This window comes from Petaurus breviceps, unplaced genomic scaffold (assembly GCF_028583685.1).
Source record: "Petaurus breviceps papuanus isolate PSGF00001 unplaced genomic scaffold, PetGlider_PUasm1.0 76, whole genome shotgun sequence".
Taxonomy (NCBI): Eukaryota; Metazoa; Chordata; class Mammalia; order Diprotodontia; family Petauridae; genus Petaurus; species Petaurus breviceps.
In genome coordinates this window covers 57916358-57940578 of record NW_027186473.1, presented here as the reverse complement: position 1 = coordinate 57940578, position 24221 = coordinate 57916358, and the positions used below count along the sequence as shown (strand labels likewise).

At 37.2% G+C, this 24221-nt stretch overlaps 1 protein-coding gene across 9 annotated transcripts in view; it reads right to left on the bottom strand.

Moving 5' to 3' along the window:
• ARFIP1 (ARF interacting protein 1) overlaps positions 1–24221 on the bottom strand; it is a 156127-nt gene that overhangs the window by 61833 nt on the left and 70073 nt on the right. For 8 of the 9 annotated variants that reach the window (XM_069105552.1, XM_069105553.1, XM_069105556.1 and 5 more), the window contains 3 exons: positions 23538–23633; positions 21432–21544; positions 1164–1385 (listed from right to left, as the gene is read on the bottom strand). In XM_069105552.1, the coding sequence (XP_068961653.1) occupies positions 1164–1385; positions 21432–21544; positions 23538–23633 (431 nt within the window). The remainder of the gene's footprint in view (positions 1–1163; positions 1386–21431; positions 21545–23537; positions 23634–24221) is intronic. The other variant, XM_069105561.1, reaches the window with a different exon arrangement.

Here is a 24221-nt window from a genome sequence, read left to right as displayed (position 1 = left end):
CTCCTCTAATGGAAGGAGAGAAAATAAATGCTTGCTAACTGAAAAAATAAAAAAGGAGTGTTGTACTCTCCTTTATTAAAAACTGGACCCACAACATTTCCTTCCTCTGAAAAATTCTTCAGGATTGCTTCCAAACTTTAAATGAATAATGTTCACAGAATCTCAGAGTTGGAATCCATATAATGGATCTATATAATAGATCACATTTACTTATGACTTTAAGGTTTGAAAGTACATTACACATATTGAATCATTTGGTCCTTACAACAACTCTATAGTCTTAAAAGAAGTTAAATGACTTACCCAGATTCACCAAGCTAAAAAGTGTCTCAGGAGGGATTTGAATCTAAATTTTCCTGACTCCAAAGTCAATGCTCTTTCCATTAGACCATGCTACAACTCAAGGGACATTCTACTAACAATGAAAGATAGTGTTTGTTAACCTGCTCTCTAGTCCTACACCTACTAGAAAAAGAAATTACACTGCAACATAACTGACAAGTATTCCAGTCCACAGTCTTTGCTTAAAGACCTGGGGCGGGATGGGGGGGGAAGGGAGGGCATCGACTCACTCTGTGCAGAGGCAATCCAATGCACTTTTGGATAGCTCTAATTATCAAGCTGTTCCTTATATGGAGTCCAAGTTTACTTCTACTGCTCTTAGTTCTGACCTTCGGGACACTGAGAAAAACAAAGTCAATGCTTCTTCCGTAAGACAGCCCTTCAAATACTTGGAAGATAGCTACCATGTGTCCCTAAGTATTCTTTTACTTAGGGGATACATCCTAAATTTCTTCATTTCTTGTGGTTCATGTTCATGGAAAATGAATGGATCATTTTAGAGAGTATATAAAGTATTTTCTTCAATGCATGCCATACAATTCTGATTATTTATCATAAATAGAGATGCAGAGTATGAGAGCAAGAAACTTAGACAAGTTCATTAATAACTTCTTTGGTATCATTTATTTGTAATTCTAAACTTACTTATGTTTCTATTGTGTCTTCAGAACAAGGTTTTCCTAAATCATCTTGTATTTCAGAAAACGAACTGGTCTATAACTTCCTTATAACATGTGTGATTGTATGTATATGCACATGTATACATGTGCTCTGCCTATCTCCTTACTCCACCCCCTGCCAATTTATTAGAAGAACCTTACATGGAGTTCCAAGGACTTCAAACTCAAGTCAGCAAATGCATCTCCAAGCTGCCTCTGAGTGTGTATCATCTGGAAGAGCTGGGAGGACAGGGTCTGAGCCAGTTTCAATATGTTTTCATATTTTCTCTTGTTTTCTCTTAATATATCAATCTGAGCTTCCAGTTCCAGGTCCACGGTTCTTGAGCCACGACCCAACTTCTCAGATATAATCTGACGAGTACACTAAAAGCAGAAAGATAAACTTCATTTAGAAAAAAGTTAAAATGATGTAATAACTCAAAAGTTACATATGTTACAACGTGTAGTGTACACCCTTTTTTGGCTTCCAGAGAGCTTTCTGCAATCTTATGCAATCACCCCTCCCAAGTTCAGAATGTATACCAAACTGAAAAGTGTCTGACTCCTTAGAAGTTTATCAGGACTCAGCAAGAATGTTTACTGAACAAGTCTCAACTCTTACTAATTTGAATATTTACATTTGTTTTCAGACAGTACTTAGAGTTAACTAGCTAATAATTTCTGTCAAATAAAATTTACTCTTGGTGAAATACAGGTTTTAGTTTTTTAAAAACTGTGGGGATGGTGCCAGAGTATGGAGAGTTTTGAAAGGAAAGAAAAAAAAAAGGTGAACTTTACTGAATAGTCAAGGAGGCCCTGGAAGTTTTTGAATGGGAATAAGATGGTCCAGAACAGTCCTGATGGAACCCCATACTACCTGTATGTTCTTTACTCCTCTGGTTCTGTTCTCCATTTGTAGAATGAGGGGATTAGACTCCATGGTCTGCAAGTCCTTCCACCTCCAGCTCTATAACTGTATGAATTTGATATAATATTTAAGGCTAAACAAAATAAGGTCAAGGGAAGGTCTTTTCCTACCTGGGCCTGGGAAGATTAGAGTATGTTTTCAGGCAAAGAGGAAAGAACCAAAGGAGAGAGAGAATTTAGCGATGCATGACTGATAATGGCATGACTGACTCTGCTGGCTACTCTTTCATCCTATATACCATCTCTTCTGAGAAAGTTTTCTTGGTTCATCTCCTACCTGTTTGGCTGCTCCTCCTGTTGCCACTGCTGGCTCATCGTTCTATCATTCCCTTAACTGTAAGTATACTTTAAGACTAAAAAAAGTTTGAAGACTTCTAACTTCCTTATCTCTCCTCATCCATTCCTCAGAACTTCTCAGCATCACCACCCATCTCCCCTCCTTTCCTCTGATCACAGAAGATCTATTTCTCATTGATACTAACTCTCTCTACTGAAGCCTTGATCTCATTCCCTCATGCTCATAGGATTACTTTTCACCAAGGGTAATTCCCTTTATCTGAGGCTTTTTCCCATTCACTTCTGTTCTCTAGGACCTTGCACACTGTATATGAAGTCTAAGGATCTGGGTTCACATCTCAGCTCTGGTACTTATTATCCGTGCATCCTTAGGCAAGCTGCTTATTAAGCTCTTTGAGCTTCAGTTTCTTCATCTGTAAAATCAAAGAAATAGACTCGACGGTCTAAATTCTATGACCTTTCTTCCCCTGCCTTTTCCCCACTTCTTCTCTTTCTCTACTGACTACATATGCCTACAAAACATTCAGGTTTCCTCTTCCAAAAAAAAAAAAAGTCCTCTCAACCCTCTCACTCCCTCATCCCCATCCAATGTTTCCACTGTCTTATTACCTAACTCTCTTTGGACCCTTGTTATCTGGCTTCTATCTCCTCTGCTGGATGCTCTTTCAAAGGTCACCAATGATCTGCTAATCATATCTAATGGCCTTTTCTGATCTTTAGTCTTCTTGACTTCTCTGAAACATATAGAATACCCCCTCCTACTTAGTATATGCTTACTTTTTTGGCTTTAGATAAACCCCATTTTCTGTTCTCTATTCATCTCTCTGTTTCTTGTGTCTTCTACATTAGATCCTTGTCCTATTTTGAATACCTTAAGGAAGCACTTCTTGGGGTTCTGTATTTAGTCCTTTTCTCTTCTCTCTCTGTTCTTTTCTTTGATGTATCACTCATTTCTAGGCTTCAACAATTACTTATATGCGGATGACTTCCACATTAATTCTACAATCCTGACATTCCTTCTGGGTTCCTGCCTATACCTCTAACAGTGCAATGGTCATCTCTCTCCTGTGATGTCTACACACTTCAAACTCAACACATTCAAAAGTGAGCTTATTTTCTTTCCCTCCTGAACCTAGTTATTCTTCTCATATCAGTATTTGTAAGTGGTATCACTATAGGCTCAAGTGCTTCACATTAAAACTTTGATGTTATCTTTGATTCTTATTCCTCTCTTCAAAATCCCAGATCTACACAGTCAACAAGTCCTGCTGATTCTACCTCTGAACTACTTGTCTCCATTTCTACTCTCTACTGCCTTACTACCATTCACCTAGATTAATTCAGTAACTAGAGAGATCTTCCTACCTCTACTCTCTCCCCTCTAATCTGCCTTTTTTATGACAAACTAAACTTTCTCATGGTGGGCAACCAGGTGACTCACTGAATAGAGCTCTGGAATCAGGAAGGCCTGATTTCCAATCTGGCCTTAGACAATATTAGCTGTGTGACCCTGGATTAGTCACTTAACCCTATTTACCTCAATTCCTTTTCTGTAAAATGAATTAGAGAAAGAAATAGCAAAACACTCCAATATCTCTACTAAATAGGGTCACAAAGAGACTGAAATGACTGAACAAGAAAAATCTTTCTCATGAATTAAATCTAGTGATGTCACTGCTCTTTAAAAATCTTTATTGATTTCTTACTGCCAACTGAGTGAAATTCAAACTCCTTTACCTGCAATTCAAGGTTTTCAAATATCTAGCATACCCTCCCTTTCTAGTTTTATGTTATAATTCAATCCATTTATGTTATGCTGTAGCCAAACTCAACTGCTTGCTGTTCCTTAAACCTACCTAGTGCTTTATCTCTAATATGGCCCATGCCTGAAATGTCCTTTCTACATTTCTTTATTTGCTGAATTCTTATCCATCTAAAAATCTCACCTTAATTATCTCTTCCTACATAAAGCCTTCCTTGGTCCCCATAATGGTCATCAATTTTCTTGGACCTTGGAAAGAACTTAATTTTGTACTTCTCTGATACATTTAATGATTTATCATTGTATATTGTGCCTATATGTCTTATCTTCCTCTTTTTAGAGTATCAGTTTCATAAAGGTAGGGGTCATGGTATATATAAATTTTGTATCTTCCTAGTATAGTTTTCTACCCAAGGTAAGAATTAAATAAGTGTTAACTGAATTTGAATTCTATATGAATAAGTTTTCTGGTAATAATTCTTTTGTAAACTAACCAACCTCTCCTGAATCACTATCTTCTTGTGGCACAGGAGCTTGCATAGCTCGATGAAACTATGAGCTATGCTATGCCACACAGGGTTACCTAAGACAGACTGGTCATACTAGAGAGTTCTGACAAAAGATGATCCACTGGAGAAGGAAATGACAAACCACTCTAGTATCTTTGTCAAGAAAATCTTATGGACAGTATTAAAATTATATAAGACATGATATCAGAAGATGAGCCCCTCAGTTCAGAAGGTATCCAACATGTTATGAGGAAAGAAAGGAGGACAACCTTAAGTAGCTCCAGAAAAAATTAAACAACTGGGTCGAAGCAAAAAGGAAGCTCAGTTGTAGATGACTGGTGATGAAAGTAAAGTCTGATACTGTAAGATCAGTATTGCATAGGAACATGGAATGTGAGATCTATGAACCAATGTAAGCTGAGTATGGTCAAGAAGGAGATGGAAAGATTAAACACTGACATCCTGGGTGTCAGTGAACTTAAGTATATGGGAATACATGAATTTTAAATCAGGTAATCATTACATATACTACCATGGGCAAGAATCCTTTAGAAGAAATGGAATAGCCCCCACAGTCAATAAAAAGGTGAGAATAGAAGTACTGGGATTTAATCTAAAAAATGACATAATAATACCTGCTCGAATCCAAGGCAAATTGTTCAACATCAACATTAAAACAAGTCTATGCTCCAACCACTGATACTGAAGAAGCCAAAGTTGCTCAGTTCTATGAAGACCTAAAATATCTAGAAATAACCTCAAAAATAAGATGTCACATTCATCATAGGGGATTGGATGCTAAAGTAGAAAACCAAAAGATAACTGGAGTAAGAGGCAAATTTATCATTGTACAAAATGAAGCAGGGCAGAGACTAATAAAGTTTAATCGAGATAAACTCATTGATCACAGTAAACACTCTTTTTCAACAACTCAAAAGATGATCCTACACATTACAACCAAAGGTAGAGTTAAAACAGGATCTGGAGTGGACTGTGGCTCAGATTATGAACTTTTTTTTGAGGGGGTAAGGCAAGGCAATTGGGGTTAAGTGACTTGCCCAAGGTTACAGAGCTAGTAAGTGTCAAGTGTCTAAGGTCACATTTGAACTCAGGTCCTCCTGACTCTAGGGCCAGTGCTCTATTCACTGTGCCATTTAGATGCCCCCCATGAACTTCTTTACGGCAAAATTTAAACTTAAATTGAAGAAAGTAGGAAAACCATCATAAAATAGAGGCATGACCAAAATAACCTTATGAACATGAAGTAGAAGTGATGCATAGATTTAAGGAATTAGATATAGTTGATAGAGTGGCTGAAGGACTATGGACAGAGATTTACGGTACTGCATAGAAGGCAGCAACAAAAAACATCTCAAAAAAAAAAAAGCAAGAAAGCAAAATGGCTGTCCAATGAAGCTTTACAAATAGCTGAGGAAAGAACGAAAGTGAGAGGGAAAAGAGAAAGGAGAAAGGGAAATATGTACCTAACAATGTAGAATTCTAAAGGATAGCAAGGAGAGATAAAAAGGTTTTCTTAAATGAGCAATGAAAAGAAACAGAAGAAAGCAATAATAAGAGATCTCTTCCAAGAAAATTAGAGATATCAAGGGAATGTTTCATGCAAAACTGGGCATGATAAAGGACAAAAATGGTAGGAACTTAACAGAAGTAGAACAGATTAAGAAGGGGTGGTAAGAACATATAGAAGAATTATATAAGAAAGATCTTAATTTCATAAGATAACCATACTGATGTGGTTACTGATCTAAAGCTAGATGTCCTACAGAATCAAGTCAAGTGGGCCTTAGGAAGCACTGCTAACAATAAGACTAGTAGAGATGATGGCATTCCAGCTGAGTTATTTAAAATGCCAAAAGGTGATGTTAAAGTGTGGCATTCAATATGCCAGCAAATCTGGAAAACTCAACAGTGGCCATTGGATGGGAAAAGATCAACTTACATCCCAATACTAAAGAAGGGCAATGCCATCATTTCCTTAATTGATAAATGGTCAAAAGATATGAACAGGCAGTTTTCAGATGAAGAAATCAAAGCTATCTATAGTCATGCAAAAAAAAATACTGTAAATCATTATTCGAGAAATGAAAATTAAAACAATACTGAGGTACCACCTCACACCTATCAGAATGGCTAATATGATAAAAAAAGGAAAATGATAAATATTGGAAGGGATGTAGGAAAATTGGGATAATAATGCACTGTTGCTGGAGTTGTGAACTGATCCAACCATTCTGGAGAGCAATATTGAACTATGCCCAAAGGGTATAAAACTGTGCATAGCCTGTGATCCATCAACACTACTAGATCTGTATCCCAAATAGATTTTTTTTAAAAAAGGGTGAAAGGATGTATTTGTACAAAAATATTTATAGAAGCTCTTTTTATAGTGGCTAAGAACTGAAAATCAAAGGGATGCCCATCAATTGGAGAATGGCTAAACAAGCTGTAGTATATGATTGTAATGGAATATTACTGGGCTATAAGAAATGACAAGCAGGATGATTTCAGAAAAACCTGGATTTACATGAACTGATGCAAAGTGAAGTGAGCAGAACCAGGAGAACATTGTACACAATAACAGCAATATTGTAAGATGATCAACTGTGAATGATTTAGTTATTATCAGCAATACAATACAAAGGACCCATGATGAAAAATGCTATCCACATCCAAAGAAAAAACTAATGGGAGTCTGAATGCTAAACAAAGTGTACTATTTTTCACTTTAATTTTTCCATGGGTTAGTTTTTTTTGGTTGGTTTCTTCATTCACAACATGATTAATATGGAAATATGTTTTGTAGGACTGCACATGTATAACCTATATCAAACTGCTTACTGTCTCAGGAAGAGAGGAGAGGGAGAGAATTTGAAACTCAAAATTTTAAAAAATGGTAAAAAAAAATTTTATATATAAATGGGAAAAATTTTTATTTTAAAAAATGGAGAACAACAACAACAAAAACCAAAAAGGCAATGCCAAAGAATGTTCCTATTGCTGAACAAGTGCACTCATTTCATGTGCCAGCAAGGTTATGTTTACGATTCTGCAAGGTAGGCTTAAGCCTATGTGAACTGAAAATTACCATAAAAGCAGGCTGGTTGTCAAAAGAGGCAGAGGAATTTCCAATATTCACTGAATTATGGAGAAAGCAAGGGAGAAGTTCCAGAAGAAACACCTACTTCTGCTTCATTGACTATGCCAAAGCCTTTGACTGTGTGGATCAAAACAAAATATGGCAAGTTCTCAAAAGGATGGGAGTATCAGATTATCTTACTTGTCTCCTGAGCAACCTACATGCGGGTCAAGAAGCAAGTCAGAACCCAACATGGAACAACTGGTTTAAGATAGGGAAAGGAGTACAACAAGGCTGTACTGTTTTATTTAACTTATATGCAGAGTACATCATGCAAAATACCAGGCTGGACAAATCAAAAACTAAAATTAAGGCTGCTGGAAGAAATACCAATTATCTCAGATACATAGATGACTCCACTCTGTTAGCAGAAAGTGAAGAAGAATTAAGAATCCTCTTGATGAGGGTGAAAGAGGATAGTGTAAAAGCTGGCCTGAAGTTTAACATTAAAAAAAAAAAAACCAAGATCATAGGGGCGGCCAGGTGACTCAGCGAGTAAGAGCACCGGCTTCAGTGTTGGGATGACCTGGAGATTGAATCTCGGGCTCAGACACTCAGCACCACACCCAGAAATAACTGGCCGTTTAACCTTGAGCAAGTTACTTAACTCTGATTGCTTTAAAAAAAAAAAAAAAAGAAAAAAAAAACAAGATCATGGCAACTGCTCACATCATTTCCTGGCAAATAAGGGAAAAGAAATGGAAACATCAGATTTCATATTCTTAGGGTCAAAGATCACTGCAGACGATGACTGTAGCCATGAAATTAAAAGATGCTTGTTCCTTAGAAGGAAAGCTATGGTAAATATGGACAGCATTCTAAAAAGCAGACATCATCTTTCAAACAAAGGTCCATATAGTCAAAGTTATGGTTTTTCTAGTAGTAAAGGAAGACTGTGACAGTAGGATTATAAGGAAAGCTGAGTGCTGCAGAACTGATGCTTTTGAATTGTGGTGCTGGAGAAGACTTTTGAGATCTCCTTGCACACACAGTAAGGAGATCAGATCAGTCAATACTTAAAGAAATCAATTCAGGCTATTAAATGGAAGGACAAATACTGAGGCTGAAGCTTAAATGCTTTGGCCATATAATGAGAAAACAGGACTTGCTAGAAAAGACCCTGATGCTGAAAAAGACTGAAGGTAAAAGGAGAAGGGGATGGCAAAGGATGAGATGAATGTCATGGAAGCAACAAATATGAGCTTGGACAGACTTTAGCAGATAGTGAAGGATAGAAGGCCCTTGAATGCTATGATACATGGGGTCATAAAGAATCGGACATGACTGAATGAATTAACAACTAACCAACCAAGCTTCCACAACTGATAAATGATCAAAGAATATAAACAGTTCTCAGAGGAAGAAATCAAAGTCATTAATAGTCATATGAGAAATAATTAGAGAAATGTAAATTAAATCTGAGGTACTATCTCACACCCATGAGATTGGCTAAGATGATAGAAAAGGAAAATGACAAATGATGGAGGTGATGTGGGAAAATTAAGTACACTAATGCATTGTTGGCAGAGCTGTCAACTATTCTAACTATTGACAAAGGCAATTTGGAACTATGTTCAAAAGCTACTAAAATGAACTAAACGAACTAGCTCTACATTCCCAAAAGATCAAGGAAAGAGGTAGAGGGCCTATCTGTAGAGCAATATTTATACCAGCTCTTTTTGTGGTGCCAAAGAATTAGAAACTGAGGGGATGGCCATTAATTGGGAAATGGCTGAACAAGTTATGTTATGTTGTCCTGCAGGAAATCACGGATATGGTTTCAGAAAAAACCTGTGAAGATGTCTGAACTGATACAAAGTGAAATGAACAAAACCAGGAGAACACTTTACACAGTAACAACAACGTTGCAAAGAGACTCAACTGTGAAAGACTGAGTGATTAACACAATGACCAACAAGACAGAGATGGGGGAGGAGTCAAGATGGCAGAGTAGAAGCAGGACCTCCCCACTGCTCTGGCTTCCACCTTCCCCAATCCATGTAAAAAGGGGACTCTGAACAAACTTTGGAGCTGCAGAACCCACAAAATGACACAGAGAAGCTAACCTCCCACTGAGGACAGCCCGGCAGGCCAGCAAGAATTGGCCAGCGCAGCACTCTGGGAGACGAGCCCAGCCCCACGCCAAGGCTTTAGCCCCAGGGCAGGCCTGACCAGCCACCAGCAGGAAGAACTCCGGATCAGCAGCAGCTGTGGCCATTTCCAGATTTATCAACACACAGATGCAAAGGACAAAGTGAGAGGTCAGTGCAGTCTGGACTTTGGGACCCGGTAAGTGGGAGTATGTGGCTTTTGCCCCCAGGACAAAAAGCCACTGAGATGCCTGGCACAGCCAGCCAGCACCATGTGGCAGCTTCAGCTCCTGGCCTGCAGAGTGTAGGGGGACCAAGCAACCAGTCTGAGGGGTAATTGCTCTTGCTTTAACCTTCTTGGATCTGGATTGCAGTCTAGGGTGGAGGTCCTAGGGTGTGTGTCCAGCTTGCCGGAGAGTGTGGAGACCTCAGAGAGGGCACCCATCTAATACCTCCGGCAGCTGAGAAAACCCCAGTGTTTGGGACAAAAGCTCCCCTGTCTGGTGGCAGAGTCCTACTGTGGCAAAAAGCCCAGAGGTCAAGTGACTGAGGGGCGACATGACCAGGCAAAAGAAACAAAGCTGACAGAAGATTCCAACATTAGACTCCTATTTGGGGGACAAAAAGGAGCAAAGCATGGAACAAGAGGAAGACAGTGAAGTCAGAACTCCTGCACCAAAAGCTTCAAAGGAAAATACAAGCTGGTTACAGGCCATAGAGGACGTTAAGAAGCAGATAAGAGAAGTGGAGTAAAAATTGGGAAGAGAAATGAGAAGAATGCAAGAAAACTATTAAATGAGAGTCAAAAGCCTGACTGAGGAAAATAACACCTTAAAAAATAGACTAACTCAAATGGCAAAAGAGGCTCAAAAAGGCAATGAGGAGAAGAATGCCTTAAAAAGCCGAATTTGCCAGATGGAAAAAGATTCTCAAAAGCTCACTGAGGAGAATCATTGCTTCAGAATTAGATTGGAGCAAATGGAAGCTAATGACTTTATGAGAAATCAAAATTAACACACTAACCTCACCACAATTCCAAATAACTCCTGATGAAAAATGCTTTCTACTTCCAGAATGAGAACTAGTTAATTCAGAGAGCAAATTGAATCATAGTTTTTTTCTTTCTTGACTTTTTTTCCCCTCTAGAACATGCCTAATGCAAACATTTATTTTGCATGACTTCACAAACTGCATTGGGTTTTGTATTTCTTTCCTTCTCAATTGGAGGGGGAGTGTAAGAATTTGAACAACAAAAAACCCTGAATTAAAATAAAATAACCATAACTCAGAATTTTAGATGTTATTTATGCATTTGTTTTAAAAATATTTTGCAATATTAATTCTTACAACAAATTTGTTAATTAAAAATTAATTATAATGTTCTGAGACTAGTAAAACAGCATTAATGTTCCAAAAATGTTGATGGCAAGTTGATTTTACTTTCCATCTGCATTTAATTTACAAATTAAATTGATATTCCCTGACTAATTCTCTACTTCAGAACAGAAAATGATTAAAGAGATTAAACTTTTCAAAGGAATTTAACTTTTAAGAATATAGAAAATGTAAGGTCAAAGGAATAAGGCTAGGTTATTTAGCAGGGGGATACAATTATTTTTATAAAAAAAACTTTGGGGAAGAGGAGAAATATATTGCAGACACTAACATGATGTTTGAGAAAAGTTGTTTTAAAAGATTTTTGCGACATGACTGATAGGGAAATGTGCTCATTACCATATCCAACTAGAATTTTTTCCTTTTATAGATGAAGTTTTATTCTAATGCAAGCTAAATCAAGTGGCACTTCTATTAATGATAGATGAGGTTTTCTGTACAAAGGTCAAAAAAGCCAAGATTCATTGAAGAAGTTTTTGTAGACAGGGTAGAGTGACAGTAATGTTCTCTGTTGACTTAGTGGTAGACTATTATGGAGAAATAAAGGGTAAGGAGCAGAATGTACTCTCTGACATGGGAAGGAGATCTAATGAGCAAATGCCTTTTGTTTCTAGGAGACCTCACTTCTCAAAAGTGAGAAAAAAAAAAGGAGGAAGGATTGACACTCTAGAACACATCAAATGAAATCTGGATATTAGAAGCAAATTATGAACTGTTTAAGGAACTTGTGTTTTTAAATGTAGATAAGGCAATCTCATCTATATAATATCTACAAGAAATCTAAGTGATCTGGAAATGAGAACATTTCATAGCCTGTCAACACAGACTTTGCAGATTACTATACTAGCTGCCTTTTGTAAAAAGAGGATTCATAATGCATCATTCACTAGGACCCAGCATAAATCTGGTCACATGACACATGAAGGAAGCCTCAAAAAATATAAACTGTTTCCAGATGTACTTAAGAATTCAAACTGCCAACTTTAAAATGACATATATCAGGGACTTTAGCCTATTTCCTTGTCTCTACTTTAATGTCTTGACAATGAAAATAACAGAACTATCAGTTTTCTCACTTATAAGAGGAAGCAGTTTTATCAGATTATCTCTATGGTTCTATGTTTCCATTTATTAATGTTGTTTAGTTTTTCATGTTTTTCTATAAAAAATTAATTTTGGAGGTAATGGGGTATAGAATGATAATCATAATAATAATTAGTATTTATATAGAAAAATTTGTAAAGTGTTTTACAAATATTACATCATTTTATCCTCACAACAACCATAGGAGGTTAAGTGCTATCATTATACCCATTTTACAGATGAGGAAACTTGAGGTAGACAACGGTTAAGTGACACGCCCAGGTCTGGTTGGTTGGTTGGTTGTTGTCCTTCATTCTCGAAGAGGATCAGAATAACATTACTGTGCTAGAGTCAAGTTTCAGTGTATCCATCCAACTGTGGCTGTGGCTGATCATTCCAATACGAGGTTGGAATGTTCTACCACAGGTTGGGCACAAATAGGCCATGTGAACATTTGGAGTGGATTCTCCAAATTTGTGAATCTTGCATTTTTTTGGGAGCTATTTTAGTTCTTCTTTGTTCATGGAGCACAGCACCTTCTCTGATGAGGGAACACCATGCTGAACAGTCTTGTGCCAGTGTCTCATATGTCACACAATCAATTCCAAAGTCCTTAAGAGAGACCACGAGAATGTCCATGTATTACTTCTTCTGACCACCATGTAAGCGCTTGCCCTGTGTGAGTTCTCCATAAAATAGTCTTTTTGGCAAGCTGTTGCATTTGAACAATGTGGTCAGTTCATTGTAGTTGTGTTCTGTGAAGCAGAGTTTGAATGATTGGCAGTTTAGTTCAAGAAAGGACCTCAGTGGTCTTTATCGTTCCAGGTGATCTTCAGAATCTTCCTAAGACAATTCAAATGGAAGTGATTCAGTTTCCTGGCATTGTGCTGGTAGACTGTCCAGGTTTCACAGGCATACAACAATGAGGTCAGCACAACAGCTCTGTAAACCTTCAGTTTGGTAGTCAGTCTAATACCTTTTCTCTTTCATATTTTTCTTGGGAGCCTCCCTAACACTAAGCTAGCTCTGGCAATGCATGTGTCAACTTTATTATCAATGTATACAACCTTGGGAAGTGCACTACCAAGGTAAGTGAACTTATCCAAGGCATTCAAGACTACTCAATTTGCTGTAACTGATAGTTCCACGTATGGATGGTGTGGTGGTGACTGATGAAGCACCTGCATTTTCTTGGTGTCGATTATTAGGTCAAAATGAGCACAAGTAGCAGAGAATTGATCTATGTTTTGTTGCATCTCAGTTTCAGAGGCTGCATGGAAGGCACAATCATCTGCAAACAAAAAATCACGGACCAACACGCCTTGCACTTTGGTCTTGGCTTGTAGTCTTTTCAAACTGAAGAACTCATCATTAGTGTGGCAGCACAGCTAGCAGATATCTGAGTCTAAGTTTGACTTACAGCCCAGAGCTCTATCCACTGTGCTACCAGCTACCTCTAAAAATCTTCAATGCTAGATTTAAAAAGGAAATCTATAAGGGAAAAATACTGATTGTGGGAAAATGTGATAAAAAATAGATCTTTTCATAAGCACTGATTTTTGCTAACATTTAAAAAAAATTTCCTTACAAACAGTAGTAAGCAAAGAGGCCTAAAGTTATTGGCCTGCTACAGACCTGGCCCTATGTCAAGAAGCTGCATAGCGGAATGAAAAGAGTGCTAGACTTGGATTCAAACAGTACCTGGGTTTGAATCCTGCCTCTATGTGAACAGAGGCAAGCCTCCTAACCTTAAGGTGCTTATTTCCTCAGCTTCTATGAACTTCTAAGGAGATAATGTATATAAAGCACTTTGTAAACTCTTAAATATATATAAATATTATTAAGGAAAAAAAGAATAAAATGAATAATGAACACATAGGTCATGAACGTCAGTGTTAATTAAAAAGTAAGTAGGTAGGTCCATATCAATTTAATGTTTTCTGTAGTGTCAAGCAACTACACAACAAAGGACCCTGGGGAAAGAAAAGCTACCTAGGTACAAAAGACAGATATTAAAAAGTGAGCAAAGGGAGGAAAAGAAGGAGCTCAGGGACACAGGTGAAAATATTAACAAATTAGCAGGCTAACAGGACAGCCAATGAACAAATGAGACAAAGGTAACAAGAAAAACAGGCCTGAAAGTTCAGAAGATACTACATTAAGAGAAAGGAAAGTTGAGGAGGATGAGGTTCAGTGTGAACACTGATGACAGACTTTAAATGATTTTTTTTAGGGCACTTAGTGTTTGGGAAACATGCCAGGTAAAACCACTCTGGAGACCAAGACCTAGGCTATTCTTCTAATAAAGTATACATAGATTTCTTCTATATCTCCTATTTTAGAACAAAAGAAAGGAACATACATAATTATTTTCCACATACTCTTGGTGAAAAGCAGCAGTTTGAGAAAGTAACACTAAAGGCAAGTTGATCTAATATAAAACTAATGTCCAACCTTTTTAGTGATACTAAATTGCAGAGTAGGCATGTCATAAATAATTGTTTAAAAAATAACATGAATACAAATATTTATTTTTCCTAGTGTAGATTGGGCTTAAAAAAGAAAAAGCAGTCAGGTTCTGATTTAACAGAACTATCTTCTTAATATCATACAACAAATGTTTGCAATAGATCTTTAGAAAAAAGTGTCAGAGATTAGGGCTGACTACTAAAATCAGAAGTGACATGAGAGTTCTTCTAAGGCAGCAGAAGTGAGTCATAAGTCTAAGAAAGGGGGTAAAATTTAGGAAGAAGATCCAGGGCACCCAGAATGGGAGAAAGAAGTAGCAAACACAATCCCCCAAGATCCAGCCAGGGCCAAAACTAGTATTTAAGTAGTTAACTACAATCAGAAACCAATGAGAGTAATAACTTTATAGGTTATAAAGACAAACACAGAAAGGTGAATTCTGAACTATTAAGATTCTTAGGCTAACTCTTTGCAATAGAAGGTGACTTAATGGACTGATCCCATGGGTGAGCCTAAAAGGTTACTCAATGCTCATTTAGGCAAGGGTTCACACTTGGCAGCCAGAACATGACAACAGATTTGATACAGTTATGTATTGCTTGCCCTCTCCCCTCAATTAGTTTGAAATAAAACAGCCACTTTTATGACCCCAAACTGTCACTTCCATACAGACTCTCATCAAGTAACAACTTTATTTAAAATAGAAATAAGACCCAACATAAAAATACTGATAGGACAGCTAGGTGGTACAACAGATAGAGCACTGGGCCTGCAGCCAAGAGTGAGTTCAAATTCAGCTTCAGACTCTTATTAGCTGGGTGACCCTGAGCAAGTCACTTAACCCTGTTGGCCTCAGTTTCCTCATCTGTAAAATGAGTTGGAAAAAGAAATGGAAAATCACTCCAGTATCTTTGCCAAGAAGACCCTAAATGTGGTCATAAAGAATAAGACACAACCGAAAAACGACTTAAGAACAACAAGTATAAACACTGATCACTTAATTATAAAGATGTTAGTTAAGAAGAATTCTATCATGATATATCTTAGGTCCAAAATATATTCATTAAGGCTAATTTAGAAAGGCACAGGCTATGTACTAAATGGAAAAGTGACATCCCCATCAAACAAAATACTTCTCTCAAACCCAATTCTGTTGTAATATAGACAGGTCTACATTAAGAAAAAACTTTCAACAATAAGCAAGTAGAGGCTATGTGAAGACAGGCACATTAATGTGCTACAGATAGAGCAGTACCATGGAAAACAACCGCAACTGTTTGGGGGAAAAAGTCGGTAGAGTTTATACAGTTTGACTCAAAGATTCCACTACTGGGCATATATTCTAAGAAGATTAAAGAAGAAAGATCCCGTATGCACCAAATTACTTGTAGCAGCACTTCTTGAGTTAGTAAAAGAAACAAAGAAGGCACCCACTGATGGGAAATGGCTAATATGAATGCTCTGTAAGAAGCAGTGAATATGAGGAACTCAGAGAAACTCGGGAAGACTTGTGTGAACTGATGTGCAGTAAGGTTAAACCACAAGTATGATGCATAAAAGGAAGAAAATGGCGTAGATGAAAATTACACCAAACAACACATGACTAAGTAACTGTATTGGCCAATCTTGGCCCTGAGAAAGAGGTGAGGCAGCATCTCCCTCTTTCTGGTAGAGAAGGCAGGGTGTGAGACCTACAGCAGAGTCAGCCGAGTACTCGGTGTCCTTCAGTTCTCCCCAAATAATTCTTTGTTACAAGAAAGGGCTTATTTGGTGCCATAGTGGGAAGTATACTGATATAACAGACAAAGGCACTGATAGGAGTTATTTAAAGTATAAGTATTTTTAAAAAGTTTTTTAAACCAGCTAACAAAGGATACTTACAGGCTGCAATGCAGGAAACATATGCTAAAATGAATAAATAATTTTCCCAGGGAATAAATTTAATCAGCTTCCATTTTTCATGGAAGCCATGAATATTTTCCACAGGTTTTTCTGAAGCTTTTAAAAATAACATGTTTAGACCAATATCTAACACCATATACCAAAATCAAGTCTAAATGGGTACACAATCTAGGTATAAAGGCTGATACTGTAAGCAATCTGGGAAAGCAAGGAATATTTTACCTACCAGATTTATGCAGAAGGGAAGATTTTATGACCAAACAAGAGTTAGAGAGCATTATAAAATACAAAATGGATAATTTTGATTATATTACATTGAAAAGTTTCTGTACAGTATCAACCTTTATGCCTAGATCATGCACCCATTTAGACTTGATTTTGGTATATGGTGTTAGATAATGGTCTATGCCCAGTTTCTGCCATATTATATTCCAGTTTTCCCAGCAGTTTTTGTCAAATAGTGAGTTCTTATCCCAAAAACCAGTGTCTGGGGGTTTACCAAACAATAGATTACTATAGTCATTGACTTCTGAATCTCGTGTGCCTAATCTATTCCATTGATCCACTCCTCTATTCCTCAGCCAGTACCAAGTAGTTTTGATGACTGCTGCTTTATAATACAGATTGAAATCCGGTATAGCTAGTCCACCTTCCCTATAAAGGTTGATACTGTAAGCAGTCTCCTAAAACAAGGAATACTTTACCTATCAGACTTGTGGAGAGGAAAAGACTTTATGACTAAACGAGAATTAGAGAACATTATAAAATGTAAAATGGATAATTTTGACTACATGAAATTGAAAAGCTTCTGTACAAACAAAGCCAATGTAACCAAGATTAAGAGGGAGGTGGGAAATTGGGGAAGAATCTTTACAACCTATGTCTCTGACAAAGGACTCATTTCTAAAATATACAGAGAATTGAGTCAAATTTATAAGAATACAAGTCATTCCCCAATTGATAAATGGTCAAAGGATATGGAACAGGTAGTTTTCAGAGGAAGAAATTAAAGCTATCTATAAGCACATGAAGAAATGCTCTAATTCACTATTGATTAAAGAAATGCAAATCAAAACAACTCTGAGGTACCACACCTCACCAGTCACATTGGCTAAGATGACAAAACAGGAAAAAAGACAAATGCTGGAGAGGATGTGGGCAAATTGGAACACTAATGCATTGCTGGTGGAGTTGTGAACTGATCCAGCCTTTCTGGACGGCAATCTGGAATTATGCCCAAAGGGCTATAAATACTTTCATACCCTTTGATCCAGCAATATCACTCCTAGGGTTATATCCCAAAGAGATCATAGAAATGAGAGAAAGACCCATATGTACAAAAATGTTTATAGCAGCTCTTTTTGTGGTAGCAAAGAATTAGAAATTAAGGGGGTGCCTATCAATTGGGGAATGCCTGAACAAGTTGTGGTATATGCATGTTATGGAATACTATTTTGCTATAAGAAACGAGGAGCAGACGGTCTTCACATTTACCTGGAGAGGCTTATACAAACTGATGCTGAGTGAGAAGAGTAGAACCAGGAGAAATTTGTACACAATTACAGACATAACGTGTGATGACCAACTTTGATAGACTGGACTCTTCTCAGCAATTCAGTAATATAAGTCAATCCCCAAAGACTCATCATGGAGAGAAATACGTGCATCCAGAGAAAGAACTAGAAAGAAATGAGTTTATATCCAGGTGGAAGCAAAATACCTGATCTTTTTCGTTCTCTTATTTGGTTTTATGTCCTCTTTACCATTTTTCATTCCAGCTGATACAATCCATCTTTATAACCTGACTAATGTATAATGTGAAAGTATTTACAGATCCTATACTTGACTATATGCCGCCATGGTGGGGAGGGGGACAAAATGTGAAACTCAAGGAATTGTGGAATTGAATCCTGTAAACTAAAAGGAAACAAACAAATTAATAAAAAAAAATTATATATACTAAATTAACCTCATTTAATAATGCTTTTAAAAAGACAGTGGAAATTTTAGAAAGGAACCAGCTCACCTGAAAAAAGTTCCTGTGAGCTCTTTCTTGACCTAATTCAAGGTAGCTATAGATTTAATTTTGAAAGGCAATATGCCCTGCTATCTAGAGGATCTAGCCTGAGTCTGGAAGACTGGATTCAAGTATTATCCCCAAACACTTCATAAATGTGTGGCTCTGGACAAGTCACATAATCTTGCAGTATCTTGGTGTCTTTCTATGATTATAATTTGCAGCACTTATAAATTGCCTATCTGTATCCCTGGAGGGAGTTTCTTCCCTAAGACTTCCCTATACCTATGAAACTACAGGTCCAGAATCTTCTGCAAGAAAAAGATTTAATAAAAGAAGCTATTAAAAATTTTAAAAAGTTTCTGTACAAACAAAGCCAATGTAACCAAGATTAAGAGGGAAGTGAAAAATTGGGAAAGAATTTTTACAACCAGTGTCTCTGATAAAGGACTCATTTCTAAAATATACAGAGAACTGAGTCAAATCTATAGGAATGCAAGTCATTGGGGCAGCCAGGTAGCACAGCCAGTAAGAGCACCAGCCCCAGAGTCATCCCGACCTGGGATTGAATCCAGGCTCAGACACTTAGCACCCACCCAGAAACACTTGGCCGTGTAACCTTGAGCAAGTTACTTAACCCCAATTGCTTAGGGGAGGCCAGGTGGTACAGTGACTAAGAGCACTGGCTCCAGAGTCAAGATGACCTGCAATCGAATCCAGGCTCAGATACTTACCACCACACCCAGAAATAACTGGCCGTGTAACCTTGAGCAAGTTACTTAACCCCAACTGCTTTAAAAAAAAAAAAAAGAATGCAAGTCATTCCCCAAATGATAGATGGTCAAAGGATATGAACAGGCAGTTTTCAGAGGAAGAAATTAAAAATACCTATAAGCATATAAAAATGCTCTAAATCACTACTGATTAGAGAAAATGCAAATCAAAACAACTCTGAGGTACCACATCTCACCAGCCAGATTGGCTAAGATGATAAAACAGGAAAATGACAACTGCTGGAAAGGATGTGGAAAAATTGGACCACTAAAGCATTGTTGGTGGAGTTGTGAACTGATTCAACCATTCTGGAGGGCAATGTGGAACTATGCCCAAATAACTATAAAAATGTGCATACCCTTTGACCCTGCAATACCACTTCCAGGGCTGTATCCCAAAGAGATCATAGAAGTGGGAGGAAGACCCACATGTACTAAAATATTTATAGCTGCTCTTTTTGTGGTGGCAAAGAATTGGAAATTAAGGGGATGCCCAATCAACTGGGGAATGGTTAAACAAGTTGTGGTATATGAATGTAATGGAATACTATTGTGTTATAAGAAATGAGTAGCAGGGGCGGCTAGGTGGAGCAGTGAATAGAGCACCAGCCCTGGAGTCAGGAGGACCTGAGTTCAAATCCGACCTCAGACATTTAACACAAAAATTAGCCATGTGACCTTGGGCAAGTCATTTAACCCTCTCCAAAAAAAAATTAGTAATGCACAACTTTTCAGGACATATTCTATATAACATAAGGGATACTGGCATTATTAAGATTACTTTTCAACAGAGCAATCTTAGGTAAGACAAAGAGATATATAAGTGTGTGTGTGTATGTGTTTGCGCACATGCATGCACACAGATACATATCTATAATTATATATACCTATCTATATATGCAGTCCTCAATTTCCAAACATTTAGAAATTATCATTTTGACCCTAAATCCTCTAATCCATACATATAAATGGCTGCTATTAGATCCTTTGCCCTCCTAGGCTACTTGCTTGTTGTAGACTTTTTTGGACAGAGACCCCCTTCCTATCCCCTACTCTCTCCCCCTCCCCATCTCTCTCCTCCCTCCCAATGCCCCACATTGCCATAAGAATTACCTAAGCCCTAGAGAGAATGTCAATGAATATCCTACTCCATTATTCTCACAGCCAGATTTCAGAGAGCCTCATGTTTCAAAACTCAGATTGGTAACTCAAAGAACTGTGGAACTGAATCTTGTACACTAAAAGTAAACGAACGAATTAATAAAGACCAAAAAAAAAAAAAAAACCCATAACCACTCAGATTGGCTCTAAAGAATTCTGGAGTTTTAAAAGTCTACTAATACTATTTCAACAATATTATGGGCTAAATAAATAGGTTTCTATGGGCTGCCCTTAGAATTTAACTGTGAATTACAGGCATAGTTCTACAAGAATCAATCAACAACTATTTACTTAAATACATATATGCCAGGTGCTAGTGGTACAACGATCTACCTCTCCCATCCCCAACCCCAAATAATCCCTGCCATCAATAAGTTTATAGCACATTCTACTTGGGGGGAAATAATATGTACACATATAAATTCTATGTTCTAAACAGCCTGCTTACAAAATGAACTTTGGCAAAACAACCAGTTTGTAAATCTGAAGACTATGTTAAGAATCACATTGAGAATCAGGCAGACATAATTTTATCATGTGCCCTAGTAGACAGCACAACCCTTCATGAGGTACAAAGAAGGGGGTCTTTACATGGACTAAAGTTGACTATGCTTGTGCTAATTTTATCCAATATTCTGAAAATTTATAGACAGGTCTTTTTTTTGGCTTTTTGGGAGGGGGGAAGGCAGGGCAATTGGGGTTAAGAGACTTGCCAAGGTCACACACCTAGTGTTAAGTGTCTGAGACCAAATTTGAACTCAGGTCTTCCTGACTCCAGTGCTGGTGCTCTATTCACTGTGCCACCTAGCTGCCCCTAGAGATAAGTTTTGCAGTTATTCACACTATTATGGGAATATACAATACAATTCTGTGACAAAATTTACAAACCTTATAGGTGTTAAGGCTCCATTTTCTTACAAGCTCTAATTTTTCCATTGCAGGATTTTTTGTTTCATCTGCTAAAATAACTGGTCCACTTTTTTGCTGTATTCTCTGGCCACCTAAATGACAATAACAAAATACATGTAAACATAAAAAGAAAAACTCCAACACTGATATAGTCTTATTCAAATTACTTAACTATGAAAAAATAATTTTCTATAAAAGTCTAAAACTTGTTGAAATCTATGAAACTTTCCCACTGAGGAAATAACTCCTATTCTATATATAAAAGCAGCTTAGAAATGCCAAAAAGCATTCTAAACATATTCTGATGCAAATTTTATGTTGGTTGAGAAAGAATAAACTCACTCATAAACTTCACACATAGCCTCACTACCTTACATCTAAATAATAAATAGTCCTCCCCTCCCATCTTACCCTTAACACACACTCCCAGTGTTTGCAAGCTTTAGCGTACAGAAAAAACTGGGAGAATAATCTTTTACCATCAAGAGTAAAATACTAGCTCTGCGTCTGTTATTAACCAGCTCTTTCTTACTAAATTTACCTTGGACAGGTCATTTAACCTCATTTCTGACATAAGATGGTTGGCCTATATTATTTCTAATGTCCTTTTTTAGCTTGAATGTAATTCAAGGAATCTGTGAAAACTTATAGTCACTAAAATTTCTTTATTATTTACAAAAATGCTGTAGTTGAAATTGTTATCTTGTCAAACTCCTTTAACTGAGGGAGAAGGGGCAATAAATAGTAAATGACACCAAAAAAAAAAAACAAAAAACCCCGGAACCTTGAGATTCTGCATGAAGCAGTGATAGTCACTCTTTAATCAAGTATTGTCATGCAAAAATTTGAAAATGAAGGAATTTTATACAAAAAGTTTGCTAATTATGGCCATGTAAAGAATACTGCTTCAGATCTAAAAAAAAAAAATCTTTAAGTTACCAAATAATTAAAATAAGCATTTAGAATGGACATTAAAAGGGGGGGGACTAGAGGCGGCTAGGTGGTGCAGTGAGTAAGAGCGCAGGCCCCAGAGTGGGGAGGACCTGGATCAGTTCCGGCCTCAGATACCCACACAAAAAAAGAACTGGCCGTGTAACCTTGGGCAAGTTACTTAACCCCAGCTGCTTTAAAAAAAAAAGGGGGGGGGGAGAGACTTATTTAATTAGTCTGATCAAAAGGGAAAATAAGTAGTGGTTCTGGAGTCAGAGGGCCAACAGTGAAACTATGCCTTTCCCACACTGCCCATGTGACTTCACATAACATTCGTCTCAGTTTTCTTATCTGTAAAATAAATGATTTGGACTGGATAGTTTCTCATAGCTCTCCTAACTCTAGATTGAAACCCTATGATCTATGATTCCTATGAACAAAACACCTGCAAAGGATTTTCTAAAAGAAAAGGGAAGTATCCACAAGCATTTGAGTTGCCCCATGCAATTTTATATTCACACTCAACTCTTCTTACTGTTTGCCATTTCAACATATTAAGAGAACTTTAGATATGTCTAAAAGAAATTTATACAGAAATCTCATTCACAAGTGGATAAAGTCATAAAATACTCAAATATGTTTACAATTTTTTAAAGGTGATTTTTTTCCCTTTTCACCTTATTTAGTATCATTAGATGTGTACATTATACCCAGGCCAACTGCAAACAAAAACTAAGAAAAGGAAAACCACCATTCCCACTACAAAATTACCCAAGTTAAAGAAGTGTGGTTTAGCTAGAAAGGCAGGATAAAGCTGCAAAGCAATGAAGCTGAGAGTTTAGGGATAAACAAATTTTCCAGGACTAAGCAAGGAGGTTACAAATTAGCATTACATTTCACATATTTTACCTTAGGACAAGGTAAAATGTCAGATTTACAAGCTCATCCTACCAATGATAGAAAAGACAGAAAGATGTACTAAGTACAGAAAGCACAAATTACTTCCATAAAAGTGTTAAAAGTGGCAGTCATCAAAAAAGCAGGGATCACACAAACAAACTCCTAAAAATACAAGAGAAATGACTATAAACTGGGAAATTAGTGTAGCTTCAGCAGCGGCAAAGAGGGACTTAGCCAGTCAATGCTGTTGAATACCTGTAGGACCAATTAAATCCCTTCCTTGTTCAGCCAGTCTGCTAGCTGCAGCACTGCTAGGAGATACAACAGAAGACATAGCTGGTGCTGGGGAACCTGAAAAGGGTATATACACTGAACTGTAAAAATCCATTTTTCTTCTCTTAACATACACTGTACATTTCCAATATATTAAACAGAGATTGTTTTCACTGACAAATGAGTTTCTTTTTTTGGGATAGGCTAAAATGAGAATGAAAAGATGTAGTGAAGAGCTGAAATCTTTGGTGAGAGTTCATCAACTGGAGAGCTTCTGGACTGAACTTCCCTAAACTTTTTCTTCAAATTGCGGGGCACATTTCAATAGGTTATATATATGTATGTCTGTGTATAGTTGCCCTTCACAGTTTACTTATATAATTCAATAGCTGTTCTCAGTGGACAGTCACTTTTATTTAGATAGCTCATGAAAACATTTTAAAGTTGGTTATTCTGTTATTAGAAGTAAATCCAAAATCTTTAAATCATCAGCCCTTAGTGTGTTTACATAGATTATTTTGCAGGAGAAAACCGAAATTTAGAAACATATACATACGTGATATAGATATATTCGAAAAACCTGGGTTTCAGCTTTGAATGAATATATACATGTCTGTGTACACACACACACACACACACACACACACACACACACACACACACACA